The 12,372-nt window shown below is 35.8% G+C and overlaps 1 protein-coding gene across 8 annotated transcripts; it reads right to left on the reverse strand.

Moving 5' to 3' along the window:
- Positions 1-1,246: 1,246 nt before the first annotated feature.
- LOC18445118 (Polynucleotidyl transferase, ribonuclease H-like superfamily protein) lies at positions 1,247-11,195 on the reverse strand. 8 transcript variants are annotated; one of them, XR_016049872.1, is made up of 11 exons: positions 11,113-11,195; positions 9,675-9,843; positions 6,883-7,573; positions 6,686-6,770; positions 4,622-4,709; positions 4,002-4,186; positions 3,466-3,598; positions 3,029-3,165; positions 2,551-2,930; positions 1,639-1,758; positions 1,247-1,527 (listed from the first exon to the last, which is right to left on the reverse strand). XR_016049872.1 is itself a non-coding variant. In XM_088859060.1 (11 exons), the coding sequence occupies exons 2-11, from the start codon at positions 9,826-9,828 to the stop codon at positions 1,480-1,482; spliced, it is 1,716 nt and encodes a 571-aa protein (XP_088715186.1). In that variant the 5' UTR covers positions 9,829-9,843; positions 11,113-11,195; the 3' UTR covers positions 1,247-1,479. The 8 variants fall into 8 exon arrangements, 6 of the variants coding, with proteins under 6 accessions (XP_088715186.1, XP_088715187.1, XP_088715188.1 ...); XR_016049873.1 differs by having other exon boundaries at positions 11,091-11,195; XM_088859060.1 differs by having other exon boundaries at positions 2,551-2,625.
- Between the last annotated feature and the right edge of the window lie 1,177 nt (positions 11,196-12,372).

A 12,372-nucleotide genomic window follows, 5' to 3' on the forward strand; every position in this document is an offset into this window, starting at 1 on the left:
TATCAGCTATATCAGGCAATCATTTCAAAAGAGGTGATATCATACACAAATAAGTCTCGATTGACTTATTTGTTGAAGCTAGACCATCAGTTCTCAATGATGATCCAATTTGAACGGCAAGTAGGGCCGGCCACTGTAAACATGTGGACCCTTCAAAATGCCGCCTCATGATCAAAGAAGTGCCCATCCTGTGACTTCTTCAAGAGCCTAAATAAGGCACTATGCAAATTTGGCATCCATCATAGACCTTTCTTCTTTAATATAAAAAATTCCAACATTCAATATTGGCTATTCATTTCTGGATCCTTTAATTTGGGCTGTGGATGCAAATTTATCTTTCTATTATGTTACCATTCAAACAAGAATTCAGCTCCATCCAAGAAAATATAATTTGTCAAAAGGAGAAATCAAAGAAAACTGTTACAATTTCAGAATTTTCCAGCTGCTAATGGTTCATATCATTAAATTTTCCAGATTTCCTTCAATTTCCAATCAAGGGAAACCACCTAAACGAATAGTTGCAATTTCAATTAATATTAGGCACAATTTGTAGTTAAAAAAGGACCAAAACCATTACCACTTTAGCAATGGTTTTATTTCAAGCCGGGCTACTACAAGTCAGAACACACTCATCACATTCTCAGAGAGAGACCTTACAGGCGTTAGCATGCATGTAACGGCAAGACAGCTTCTCTTCTATACACAAGGTTTTTCTGAAATAGTCGGACTGGTTTACCGTGTTCAGCCTATGATCAAAATTTTTTAACCAGTAGCCAAATGTTAACTTTTGAAAACTGGTAGCCAAATAATATAATCACAAATCCATAGCCCATTTGCAAATTTTGTTTTTGAACAGTCTTGATGGATCACAAAGTCTCGCGAATGCCTGAACACACATACATACACATATACAAGCACCCGAGATTTCCAACACAATGTCTCTATATCCACATCAGCATATCATCATCATCAATACAAACATATATCAACCTGCTGAATTATAACGAACGTTTAGTACTTTCTTTTCCTTTAAGAATACATAGTGAAAGCATCTTCACCATGGATTTAAGCTAGTATGGGCACAAAGATAAGCATAACATCAACTGCCCACCAATTTAAAAAAAATAAAAAATCAACTGCAAAACCAAATAAAAAAAAACACATTGCAGGAATGCATACGAATCCAATGAACTGTAAGAGAGAGAGAGAGAGAGAGAGAGAGAGAGAGAGAGAGAGAGAGAGAATGTAGATAAGAGTTGGTGAACTAGAAGGAGATGAATATACATAACTGTCCAAGACCTAGAGAGGAAAAAGAATATACAAATTGATCTGTGAGTAAAGAGAGGGAAGAACATGGATACCCGTCCAGAAACTAGAGAGAGGACAAATACACATTATGGTTCTTGTGCTAGAGAGAAAAGAAGGATGTACACGCTAGTCTTTGAACTGCCATTCGTGATAGTGATGCATTCTGTGGCTTCAAGACTGGCTTCTCGGGAATGATTTCGTGTTGCTTAAGTGTGAAACCTGAGAGCATTACGGAATCTAACACTATGAGAAGTCAAGGCAAAGTAGCAAAAACCCCTCCATAGAAAAGTATGTGGAACATGAGATTCACCAAACACGTGAAAGACTTACAATGTGTGACTTCCATTCAAATTTAGGGCGACCAGTTTTGGCTGACGTAGTATTTGGTTGGCTGCATACATGATGGAATATGGGAATCAAGACAGCAGCATCGAGAGCTGCATATTCTAGCTGCAACAACACAAGTTAATTTCCTTTTGTTATTTGGGAATAAAACCTGAATTTTATTTTGAAAAAAATATATTCAGCTACCCTGTTTTGTTAATTGCACAATGTGATGAATTACTTTTGATATGCTAAGTTCGAAGTCCCAATGACGTAAACGAAAGCACTAATAAAATGTTACTTAAGAAGCTAAATGAACAGAAAAGAATCCAGGCGATTGCATATGCTAATTAGCATAGATCAATCTCTGATGAGAGATAACATCGCTTCTGGCAGACTATAATGTCAGAATATATGGGACATACACATAAATTGAAACAGATAAATTTATAGGAGGAAATAGACAAAAGTCCAATTTCCACAAGAGCGAATATTACATGGAATTGCACATCATCATCCCTTATGATTCGTGTATATAACTGTTTGGATGGGACTTCAATCCCAAATTTAATAATTGAGGATCGGTTTATCTCAACATATCAGCAGTTGGAAAGGCTCACATTGTAGTTAACTGTGGGCATCATATGGGTTTTGGTATTCTCAAGTATATTCTAGCATGTTAGAACATGATGGCATTAAGCCATTGACAATGAAGGACATCATTTGATATGGGTGAGGCCAATAATGAGCAATTTGAATGGAGGCTTGAGCAAACTTATGTTAATCTAGGACACAATTCGTGAACAGAGAAAAGGAGAAAAGCTTTAATCATGCAAAAAAGTAAAAATGTCTAAACAAACCGTGATATCTAATAAATAACAGGATGGCTCTATGGTATAAATGGGAATTCACGGATACCTGATTAGGATGTAAAGGGCGTTGCTCCCAATTGCTGTTCCGCCTAGTCTTGTTCAAACCAGCTCCCAGAATTTTCTAGCTCATTCCCATTACAGTTGATAATTAGTAGATTGTTAAGATTCAAGAGCATAACAAAGAAATGATAATAAAAGGTAATAGTATATAATCTTGCAAAGACAAGTACATAGTAAACTGCTGAGAACGGGTTCCAATGGATTAAGCTTATCACTGTTGCTGTTGATTGCATGGTGATGAAGAGAGTGGAACCACCAGAAAAGTTTATGATCCCAATGGTGGCCTCGTTCTCTCCACATCATCACCCATCAATTTTTTGGAGAGTGGTGATCCCATTGGATTATGATTTTCCACAGTTCATTCGACTGCATTATAATTTGACAAAGAACAAAGAAATAAATATGGTCCATCAATAACAGCATGGAGGATAATCTAATTGAGTATCTCACTATATTAGTGGTACCTTGGTAAGGCCAGACAGACCTCCTCTGGATTCCTTGAACATCTTCTGGACATCTAATAGCATATCATAATGCTGAAAACATTCCAGCTCTTCATAAGAATATGATAACTGGTGCAAATCACATTGCAAATTATATCCTGAATAAAGCAGAAATCCCAGAATCAAACTTATGTTAGTATACAAGCCAGTTGAAAAGAAATCGACAGTTGTGGAACTGAAATCTTTGCTGATAAGCATTCACATATATTCGTTGACAATGGACAAATAATTCATGATACAAATAATAAAAAGAAGAAGTAAAATTCCCTTAAATGAGCAAATTATCCAGCAAATAAATTCCTCTTCATGTAAACTGAATAGGCCAACTAGGACCCACAGAGTTAGCCTCACCGAGAAACCAAATTTGGCACAGCGAAATTGTTCAGATAAGGACTTACCAAGTTTGAGAATTCTATGAGAACATAATATGCGCCTAATGCAACTGTTTAAGGAGTTGGGATCATCCTTCGATAACTTTATTAAGTCAATGATGAAAACTTTCCTTTCTGAAGCAATTTGCAGAATTGATACCTGCATCAAGCAGAAAAATTATAATTTGATGCCTGAAAACATAAAATTCCATGAAAATAACCAGTAAACTTAAGCCTAAGTTGGAATACAGGTCAAAGGATTTGTTCATCTTAGAGAGAGAGAGAGAGAGAGAGAGAGAGATCATGCAAACAAAACACCATGCAACTCACAACTTCCATTTCTTTCCATATACTAGCATACAGTTCTGGCTTTTTTTCATACTCAACATGATATCAATAACGTATTTTATAACTCCCACATCCACTTGCAACACAAATATAAACTATATTTATTTACTTTTATAATCCATAAAAAAATCGTCATGGTAAAAAAGCAGTTACAATGCAATGAGTTGTCTACAGCTTGAGCTACCAAAATCGCAACGACCTTTTTACAGCCTTACCTTGTTTTGTTCCCTTCCTTTCACATAATTAGGCCTCCACTCACAATCAATGCCAACAACTTTGTTTCCCTCAATCTGGCAAGTGGCATCGATCAGCCTTTCAACATTTTCAACCCAAATAACATCTTCTAAATTCAAGTCTGATAGGTGCAAGTAACGAGTTGGGGGTGGACTTGCTTCAGGAACTGTCAAAACAAACAATAATCATATAGCTCAGAAATATTAAAAATGGGAGCCATTAAGCATAATTCCAGTAAGCTTTAGTTGAGTACAAGAGAATATGAGAAGTTTCAATTCGCTCAACAAGGGTATTAAGAAGATCAATATACCATACATGGTGATATTAGACTTCAGCAATACCTAAATAATTATGGAACAAGGGTTATACAAATGTGTTACAGAAAAGACTGATGAAGTATCCAGATTCCAGAATCAAAATATCAATGCATAACTTTGGTGCCGCAAGCATGCAAGAAATTCTTTGCTCCCATAAATTTCTACAAATTTATTGCCAATGAGATACAAGACGCAAGTACATTATTAAACTTTAGCTCTTGCTGTTACAATTAAAAAGTTTAGGAACCTTGGAAATTCAGTAAAATTTCAAATGTGAAGTGTACCTGGATCACGTGAGAAACCTTCAAGGGAGTAGCGAGCACATAGATCAGCAACCTTCTCAGAGTAGCCAGCTTCCAGTGCCAAGTAAACCTGTATTGTGAAGAGCATTTCCAAGTATTTGTTCCAAGGATCACAAATACAATTTAAAACATAAATACTTGATGAAGCAATGATAAGGATCAGACACAGTTTCAAGGAATCCAAAGAAAAAAAGGTACAATGATCGAGCTACCATCCCATAGAAAGCAAATATTGTGTGGACAATAACATATGCATTCTTTGTTTAATTTTCATAGAAATCATCCTGAAGTTTTGAAGAGCTGTAAACTAGAAAGTTCAAGCTGAAAAATAGAGAGAGAAGACAGAATAATCAAATATAAGTAGCATTCAGAATGTTCATCGCACTTGTTAAGCAGAATAGCCAAAATATGCATGTCAGTAATCAAAACGACTACAATTCCCATGTATATTTTTCTTTGATAGAAGTCAACTCACACTGAAAAGTACATGAAGAATCATTTGCATCAAATAATCATACACAAACATTTCTTTCCAATCCAAAAAAATTCAAGAAAAGGAGCAGCAATGCACACATGCAAGTCGTTTTTCTTTCCTTCTGGATATCCACATGGCCTTAGGGACCGTTTGGATCCCTAGAAAAAAATTACCAAGCAATGGCTTTCCAGGGAGATTGCACATTCCACCACTTGGATTGAAAATCTAGTGTGGAAATTTAAATCTGGGGCAAAAATTATTTTCTGCCAGAAATCATTTTCTCTATTTTGAGTCCAAAATAGAGATTATTTCCCCACAAGGTAAAAAAATAGTTTCCCTGTCAGATCCTTACACAGCCGAAACAAAAAATTAAAACGAGCATATAGCTCGTTGGGGGCCGAAACAAAAAAGGGGAATCTCTTTGCCTCTCTCCTTGCTAACCCAACTCCCCTACCCCAACTCTCTCTCTCTCTCTCTCTCTCTCTCTCTCACACACACACACACACACACACACACACACACATGCACACACACACACACACATGCACACACACACACACACATGCACACACACACACATACACACACACACACACGCACACGCACACACACACACATATTCTAAAAAATCCCCATATATCTATTTGTCATCTCTCTCTGCCTCTTCCCCTTCATATAATCTCTTTGTACTTCCAGCTTGCTCTAGACATTTCCTTCTCTCTCTATCTCTAGCATGTTTTTCGCTCTAGAGATTCCTTGCATTTAACCCCTTCTCGAGATGGAAATGCATCTTTGAGGATGCATCCAGGAACAGAAAAAAACCCATTTTACAGGAAATGCCTGAAATAGTTTTTTCAGACAATTGTTTTCTAGGGATCCAAATGGGTTCTTTGGTTAATTTAGTTAATGTTTATAATATATCTGGATGCCAAACACTTGTTTTTTAGCATATTTTAGACAATGTCTTGATCAATGATTGACAGATAAATTTCTTCTTTATTACATGTCCTTCCATTTTTGGAAGATAAGCTGTAAAGACAATTAGAAACAGAATTACACTGTTAGAAAGCCTTCAAAGTTTCTGACATAGAGGCCCATCCAAAGCAATGATCAGATGGATCCAAGCAACACAAAACCACCTAGACTTGTCAAGACTCAATTGAGACTGATAGAAAAATAATGAAAACATTAAATCGGTATTGCAAAGATTACAATTCATTTTGCAAGTGCAAACATATTACGTCATGGAAAATACTGGACCTTAGTCTTCACAACTTACATGCTCAATATCAGTTAATCACGATGCTTGCAACATAATTATGTTATGCATTTGGGTTCGAACTTTAAAGCGACACTAGAAGCTAAAGTTTCGATGGCAATAACTAAATGTTGAGGATGATAAAAGTGGGTTGAAAGACCAAAATTAATGATTTGATTGTTGGTTGAAAGACCGAAATTAACGATTTGATTGTTGAAGTGAAATTTTTTACTTTTCCACTTCTGTCACAATTAATTACAATTTCTAATCTCTCCCTTATTTAAATTAAAAAAGGCATGTCTCACAGTCTGACCAGGTATAAAAGAAGCTGTTGATCATTATTAGTCTTGAACTCCGCAACATCCCAACATCCTTTCTCTGCTAGCTTTTTCATTGAACTGCAAAACAATGAAACCCTTTGTTAAACGTTTATTAATTCATAAAGGGACTGATGGCAATACTCAAAGAGGAGAGAAAATCATTTATTTCAGGAGTAAAAGCCAACATTACATTTCTTTATATTGATAATATGCATCTGGAAATTCCTGCTTTAAACAATTTTCCTTAATCATCGTGTACGCATCTTTAAGCATCTTCTTGTCAATATACCATTGAATAAGATAACAAACCATTTGCTTTCCCATGAATGTGGCCCACTTCTCAGCTGCCTTAAATTGACTGTCCTTAATCATTGAATCAAGAAGAGACTGGCTACATATCCGAAGGGAAAAGCGTTCTAAAAGATGAACTGCATTTATATAAGATTGGGATTCTATAAGTTGGAAGATATAATTTTCAACACGTTCCTTTGCTATTCTTGAACAATCCGCATGCACTACAGAGCCACATATGGCTCTTCCAATGTCCTTCAATTTAATGTCAAAATCTTCGAGCAACTTCATAAGAATACGCTCCTCTTGGATAACTAAACCAGCAAGTACATCAAGAAACAAATGTGCGGCCAAAATTTTTGCTTCAGAAGAATCTGCAGATGAATCACGTGAAGAATGCAAACGACAAAAACGTCGAAGAGAAGACAACAACAAGTGACTAAAGCCTTCAGCATAGGCAGGCCCAAATATTGGTAAAACATACAGGCACTGTACAATATAGTTAGAAGGTCCAGCAGGAGGAGCATTATCAAGTGCCTTCACGACTTGTTGCTGGAGAATCCGGAATTTGGCAGTGGCCTTGAAGGTGCCTATGAATCAGTCAATATTCAGTGCTCTTAAAAATTGTCTTGTCGTTATGCAAAACTTAGTCACCATTAAAAAATATATATTTTTAGAATGCACTATTAAAAGAAATTTGGGGATAACCATAAACCCAAGGTACCATGGCAAACTTGGGCAACTGAGGTATAACACACGCTAATGTACGGATATTATAAGGTTTAACACAAATTAAGTTGTCAATGATATACTATGACATAATTAATTCATTAAATCTGTTTTCTTTCTACAAGTAAATAAATTTATTTAATAAAAGGAATCATGAAAAGGTTTGTCGCATGAGCCCTCGACCCCTCTTCCACTAACCCACGCACACGTGCACGCATATATACACTCTTCACCACACACATACAAAAGGCCTACTCATGACATGAGATGAAGTAGCTAGAAAACAAGTAGAGGAGGACTTAACAATCAATTAAACTCGGCTAGTCAAGATACCAAGGAAATCAATAACAGCTCAAGCACAATATTTTGAATTTGTGGCACGCACATGCACACACACCTCCGCCAGTGAACCACCATGAACAAACTAAGAATGTCACCAGTCTCTATCAAAACTGACGCACGTGTGAGTAATAAGAAAACAATTAATATACTCGCTTAAATTTATTTGTGAATTCTAGGGATAGGATTGAATTGTGGACTATATCTACATGTATTTAAATTAGGAAAAAGTTTATATAGAGCCAAGGCTCTAAACAATCAAATTAGAGCCCACCTAAAAAATTTCACCAGAAGAGGCTGTTTTGATCCCCAAATATCCTCAAATTGATCATCTCGACATCAATATGCATGGACATGAGGAAAAAATGGATTTCAAGTTTTGGAAATAGTGCATCTTGTAACGCATTTTTGGATCGTCAGTTTTCAAAATTTTTAAGTTTTCATAGATCTGCTCGATCTACACTACTTTTGAAGCTTTAAATTTCATAATTAAAGATGAAAATATATTTCAAGCCTATCACAAAGATTTCTAGTATTGAAACCACCTTTCTCGACACTATTTGAAGGTGCGCTTTACTTTGATTGTTTAGAGCCTCGGCTCTATACAAACCACACCTTTTAAATTAAGGATGTTCCAGATTTTAATATTAAGGAACACTGTACCAGGTATCACAAATTAAAAGACTACTCCATTTAAGTTGGTTACAATAAATAGCACGATTGGGAAAATTTTCGGCAACATGGGCAGCATTATATTTCTATGTATGCCTGTGTAAATAGTCTCACATTCATTACTCCACAGATTCAGTGTTACTTGAGACTCACTGGCCTATCAAGGTAAGTTAGAAAATATTGACAATATGACAAAGAGGGAAGATCATGCAGCATATAACTCTATCCCAAAATCCAAAACTGCATTTGAATTGAGTTCACACAGTCTACAAACATGTTTCTATAAAACAGAGCTTAGAGAAAATGCCGTAAACCAAAAGTATACAACAGAGAAAGGTTCTAAGAGCTTCACCTCAATCTAGGAATAACACCTACACCAAACCAATGAGAAGCTGGTTGCCTGAGCAACCACTTGCCAGCTCAATATCCAGAAAAGCAACAATGTCACCTAGTAACAATAAAGCAATAAAATGCAAAAAGAAGATAGAGGAGCAAAAGCATCAAGGTCCCCATTCCATAAAGAAGATAGAGGAGCAAAATTCCAGCCACATATAGACATCAATTTGCAATCTAACATATAGACATCAATTTGCAATCTAACATATAGACGTCAATTTGCAATATCACTTCTAAATGATTCAATACGTAGTCATCAATTTGCAATACCACTTCTTAATGATTCCATACGTAGTTCAGTCCTACTATCTAAGCTTCAGTAGAATCCATAATGCAATCTACAGTAGCAAAAGACTATGAATAGGACACTTCTTTTACAGCTAAGATGACTCTGGCCAAGTTCCTTAAAACATTCTGCTTTGAACATGATTGTTGAGTTTTCCCTGACCCTGTTAAAATGTAAACTACTCTATTCACAAAGAACGATAACCAATCAATAGAAGCCCCTAATTCACCATTCCAAAGATCAGCATCCAAAAAAAGAAGAAGTATTACCATGAATATAACATTCCTTTAGCAGGTACACAAATGTTGTTGGCAATGTACGAGATAAATCTGAAAAGCAATGCAAAGTAATGGTTCCAATTTGGGGAAGCTTTTCTTTCTTGTCCCCATTTTCCTCAGAGCAATTTGCTTCCTCCAAACCCATTCTTAGGGGAATAACCTGGGGGAGAAAAGAAAGACTCTTATAAAAACTGTAAAAATTGCTTTTATGTTGTATAGATTAGAGACTGCGGTGCAACAGAAACTTATTTCTCTTATTGATTGCTAAAAAGTAACCCATTCACTCTTGAAACAAGGCAGCCGAGAGGATATAATTTAGTCACCAAACTTCATATTCTTGCGAGGCCAAGAGGCCCAATATATCAGAATTTCTATATTGATTCCCATGAAGTCTAAGCCGAAAACTATCATAACTCAAAAGAGTTATAGGCATGAAATTGAAACTATCACACTAAAATTTATGTTGACATATGAGACAATGTTAGAGCATATTGCTTCAAATAAATTGCACAAGTGAATTACCATAAAACATGGTCAATAATCTATCCTTTATGACAAATATGCTAAACCTCTTAGGAGCAAATGCATTAAGGAACACATATTTCCTTTCATGCAATGGCTTAACCATATAAACTTAAGCAGTCCTAAAACAACAAGTTATGTCAGTATCAAAATGCGGTCCATTGTACAAATAGTTCTCTATTTCTCTCAATGCCATAGGTCTTTGGCATTATAGCTCTCATTGACTTAAGCATACGCATGTCGCTTGTTTTTCCATCCTAATTTCACATTAAAATTTTCCATAAGATCATTACTCCATTTAAATAAAAAAAACCCACTTCACTAAACACTTAAGTAATCTCAAGTGAAACTTCTCAAAAAATCTCAAGTGCACATTATAGAATACATTCTCCATGAATCTTGCTGGTTTTAAACAATAAAATGTACACAACTTGGTCATGCATGCAATATAAGGTCCACATTTTAAAAGGGAGAAAGACGCCATGAATACCAAGATAAAATAGAAATGAACTCAATGCCATGGGGAAAGTAGATGAAAATGACATGAGAAACCAAACCATTGTTCAAATATTGCACAGAGAGAGAGAGAGAGAGAGAGAGAGAGAGAGAGAGAGAGATTCCAAAACGTAGACCGAAATTTTAAGAACACAGAGATGAAACAAGATCCTACTGATTTCAACCCCCATGACAAGCCAAATATCGCACACAGAGATGAAACAAGATACTACCGATTTCAACCCCCATGACAAGCTAAATATCGCACACAGAGAGAAAAAAGAGCCCCCGAATGGAGAAGTAACTGATGTTCACCAATGCAGTAAATATACATGTGAATAGTCGAATAAATTCCATTACAGAAGCAGCAGGAGATAGTAAGTAGCTAACCGTTTTTTGCAGCTTATCTTACCCTGGCTAATGCTAAAATTTCCAGAAGTTACTCTCTCCTGCTACACCTTAAAGCCCCTTTTAGAGAAAGAAAATGACACTGAAACTCTTTCTTGAAGAAGAGAAGAAGCGAGAGAGAGAGAGAGAGAGAGAGAGAGAGAGAGAGAGAGAGAGAGAGGGAGTCAATGGCGGGTTAGGCATGAACCAGTCGTTCAATCCAATGAATCGATTTTAAACACATCGGCCGACTAATGCCAAATATATGTCCTCGGTTTCGATTTCAATATCGAATAGAAACCTAAATTACTCATCAAATATACCCTCAAGTTTTCTTAATATCGGATAAAAGCCTGACCACACCAGGTTCCATTTACTTGAACATGCCTCGATAATATTATCTTTTGAAGCATATGGCTTTCGGATCATCATCCAAATTAATATTTAATGGCTGGGAGGATTACTGCATGGAAATTTGTGGGAAGCTTCCCTATAAGACATCTTCCTTTTGATGTTTTATTTTAGAATTTAAACAAATTTATTGAAATATCTATAAGAGTTGAATTATTACCTATTCGTAGCTATTCCAAATTCACGAACATGTGTTTGAAATTAAAATGGTATAAAGTTAAATAGTTCATTTATCGTGGGTATTAGATGATATTTCCTAGATTTTATTTTAGAAGCAAAAAAAATTTTAACTACGAAAACCAAAGAACATTTTTCTTTAATGAATGGAATTATGACATGTGTTCTTGGCTCCACCAATAGGAATGAAAACTCTGGATATCACATTGTGGCACCTATCCCGCAGATTGGGAATGTCTTATTTGTTGCATTCTCGATTTGTTATCACTCATGCAGCTAACTTTCTCGACTTATTCTTTTATGCAATTAAATAATTTGCACTTTCTTAAATTTGAATGGGTAAAAAATGATTTGTAGCCCTCTCTGCCTTACCACTTGGCCATGCTATCAAAACAATCCAGGAATGAGCATAAATGCTTTTTTTTTCGAAGGATTGATAAATCATATAATTATATAAAAAAATTAAGTCAAAATTTGGTTGTATGAGTCCCAGTAAATCAAGAGAGTGACAAATAAGACATTCCTAGTCCAGGTGGCACAAAGTGATAATTCGAGTTCCATTCCTAGCATATATGAAGTTTACGTCAAAAGAAATGTACAAATGAGACAATCCTAATTAGGATAGTGATAGGTGGCACAACATGATGTTTAGAGTTTCATTCTTAATCAAGATGGTTACAAGTGGCGCATAATGGCA

The sequence above is a fragment of the Amborella trichopoda genome, chromosome 2 (genome assembly GCF_054954075.1).
Source record: "Amborella trichopoda isolate Santa Cruz 75 chromosome 2, AtrichopodaSantaCruz75HAP2 v2.0, whole genome shotgun sequence".
NCBI classification, from domain to species: domain Eukaryota; kingdom Viridiplantae; phylum Streptophyta; class Magnoliopsida; order Amborellales; family Amborellaceae; genus Amborella; species Amborella trichopoda.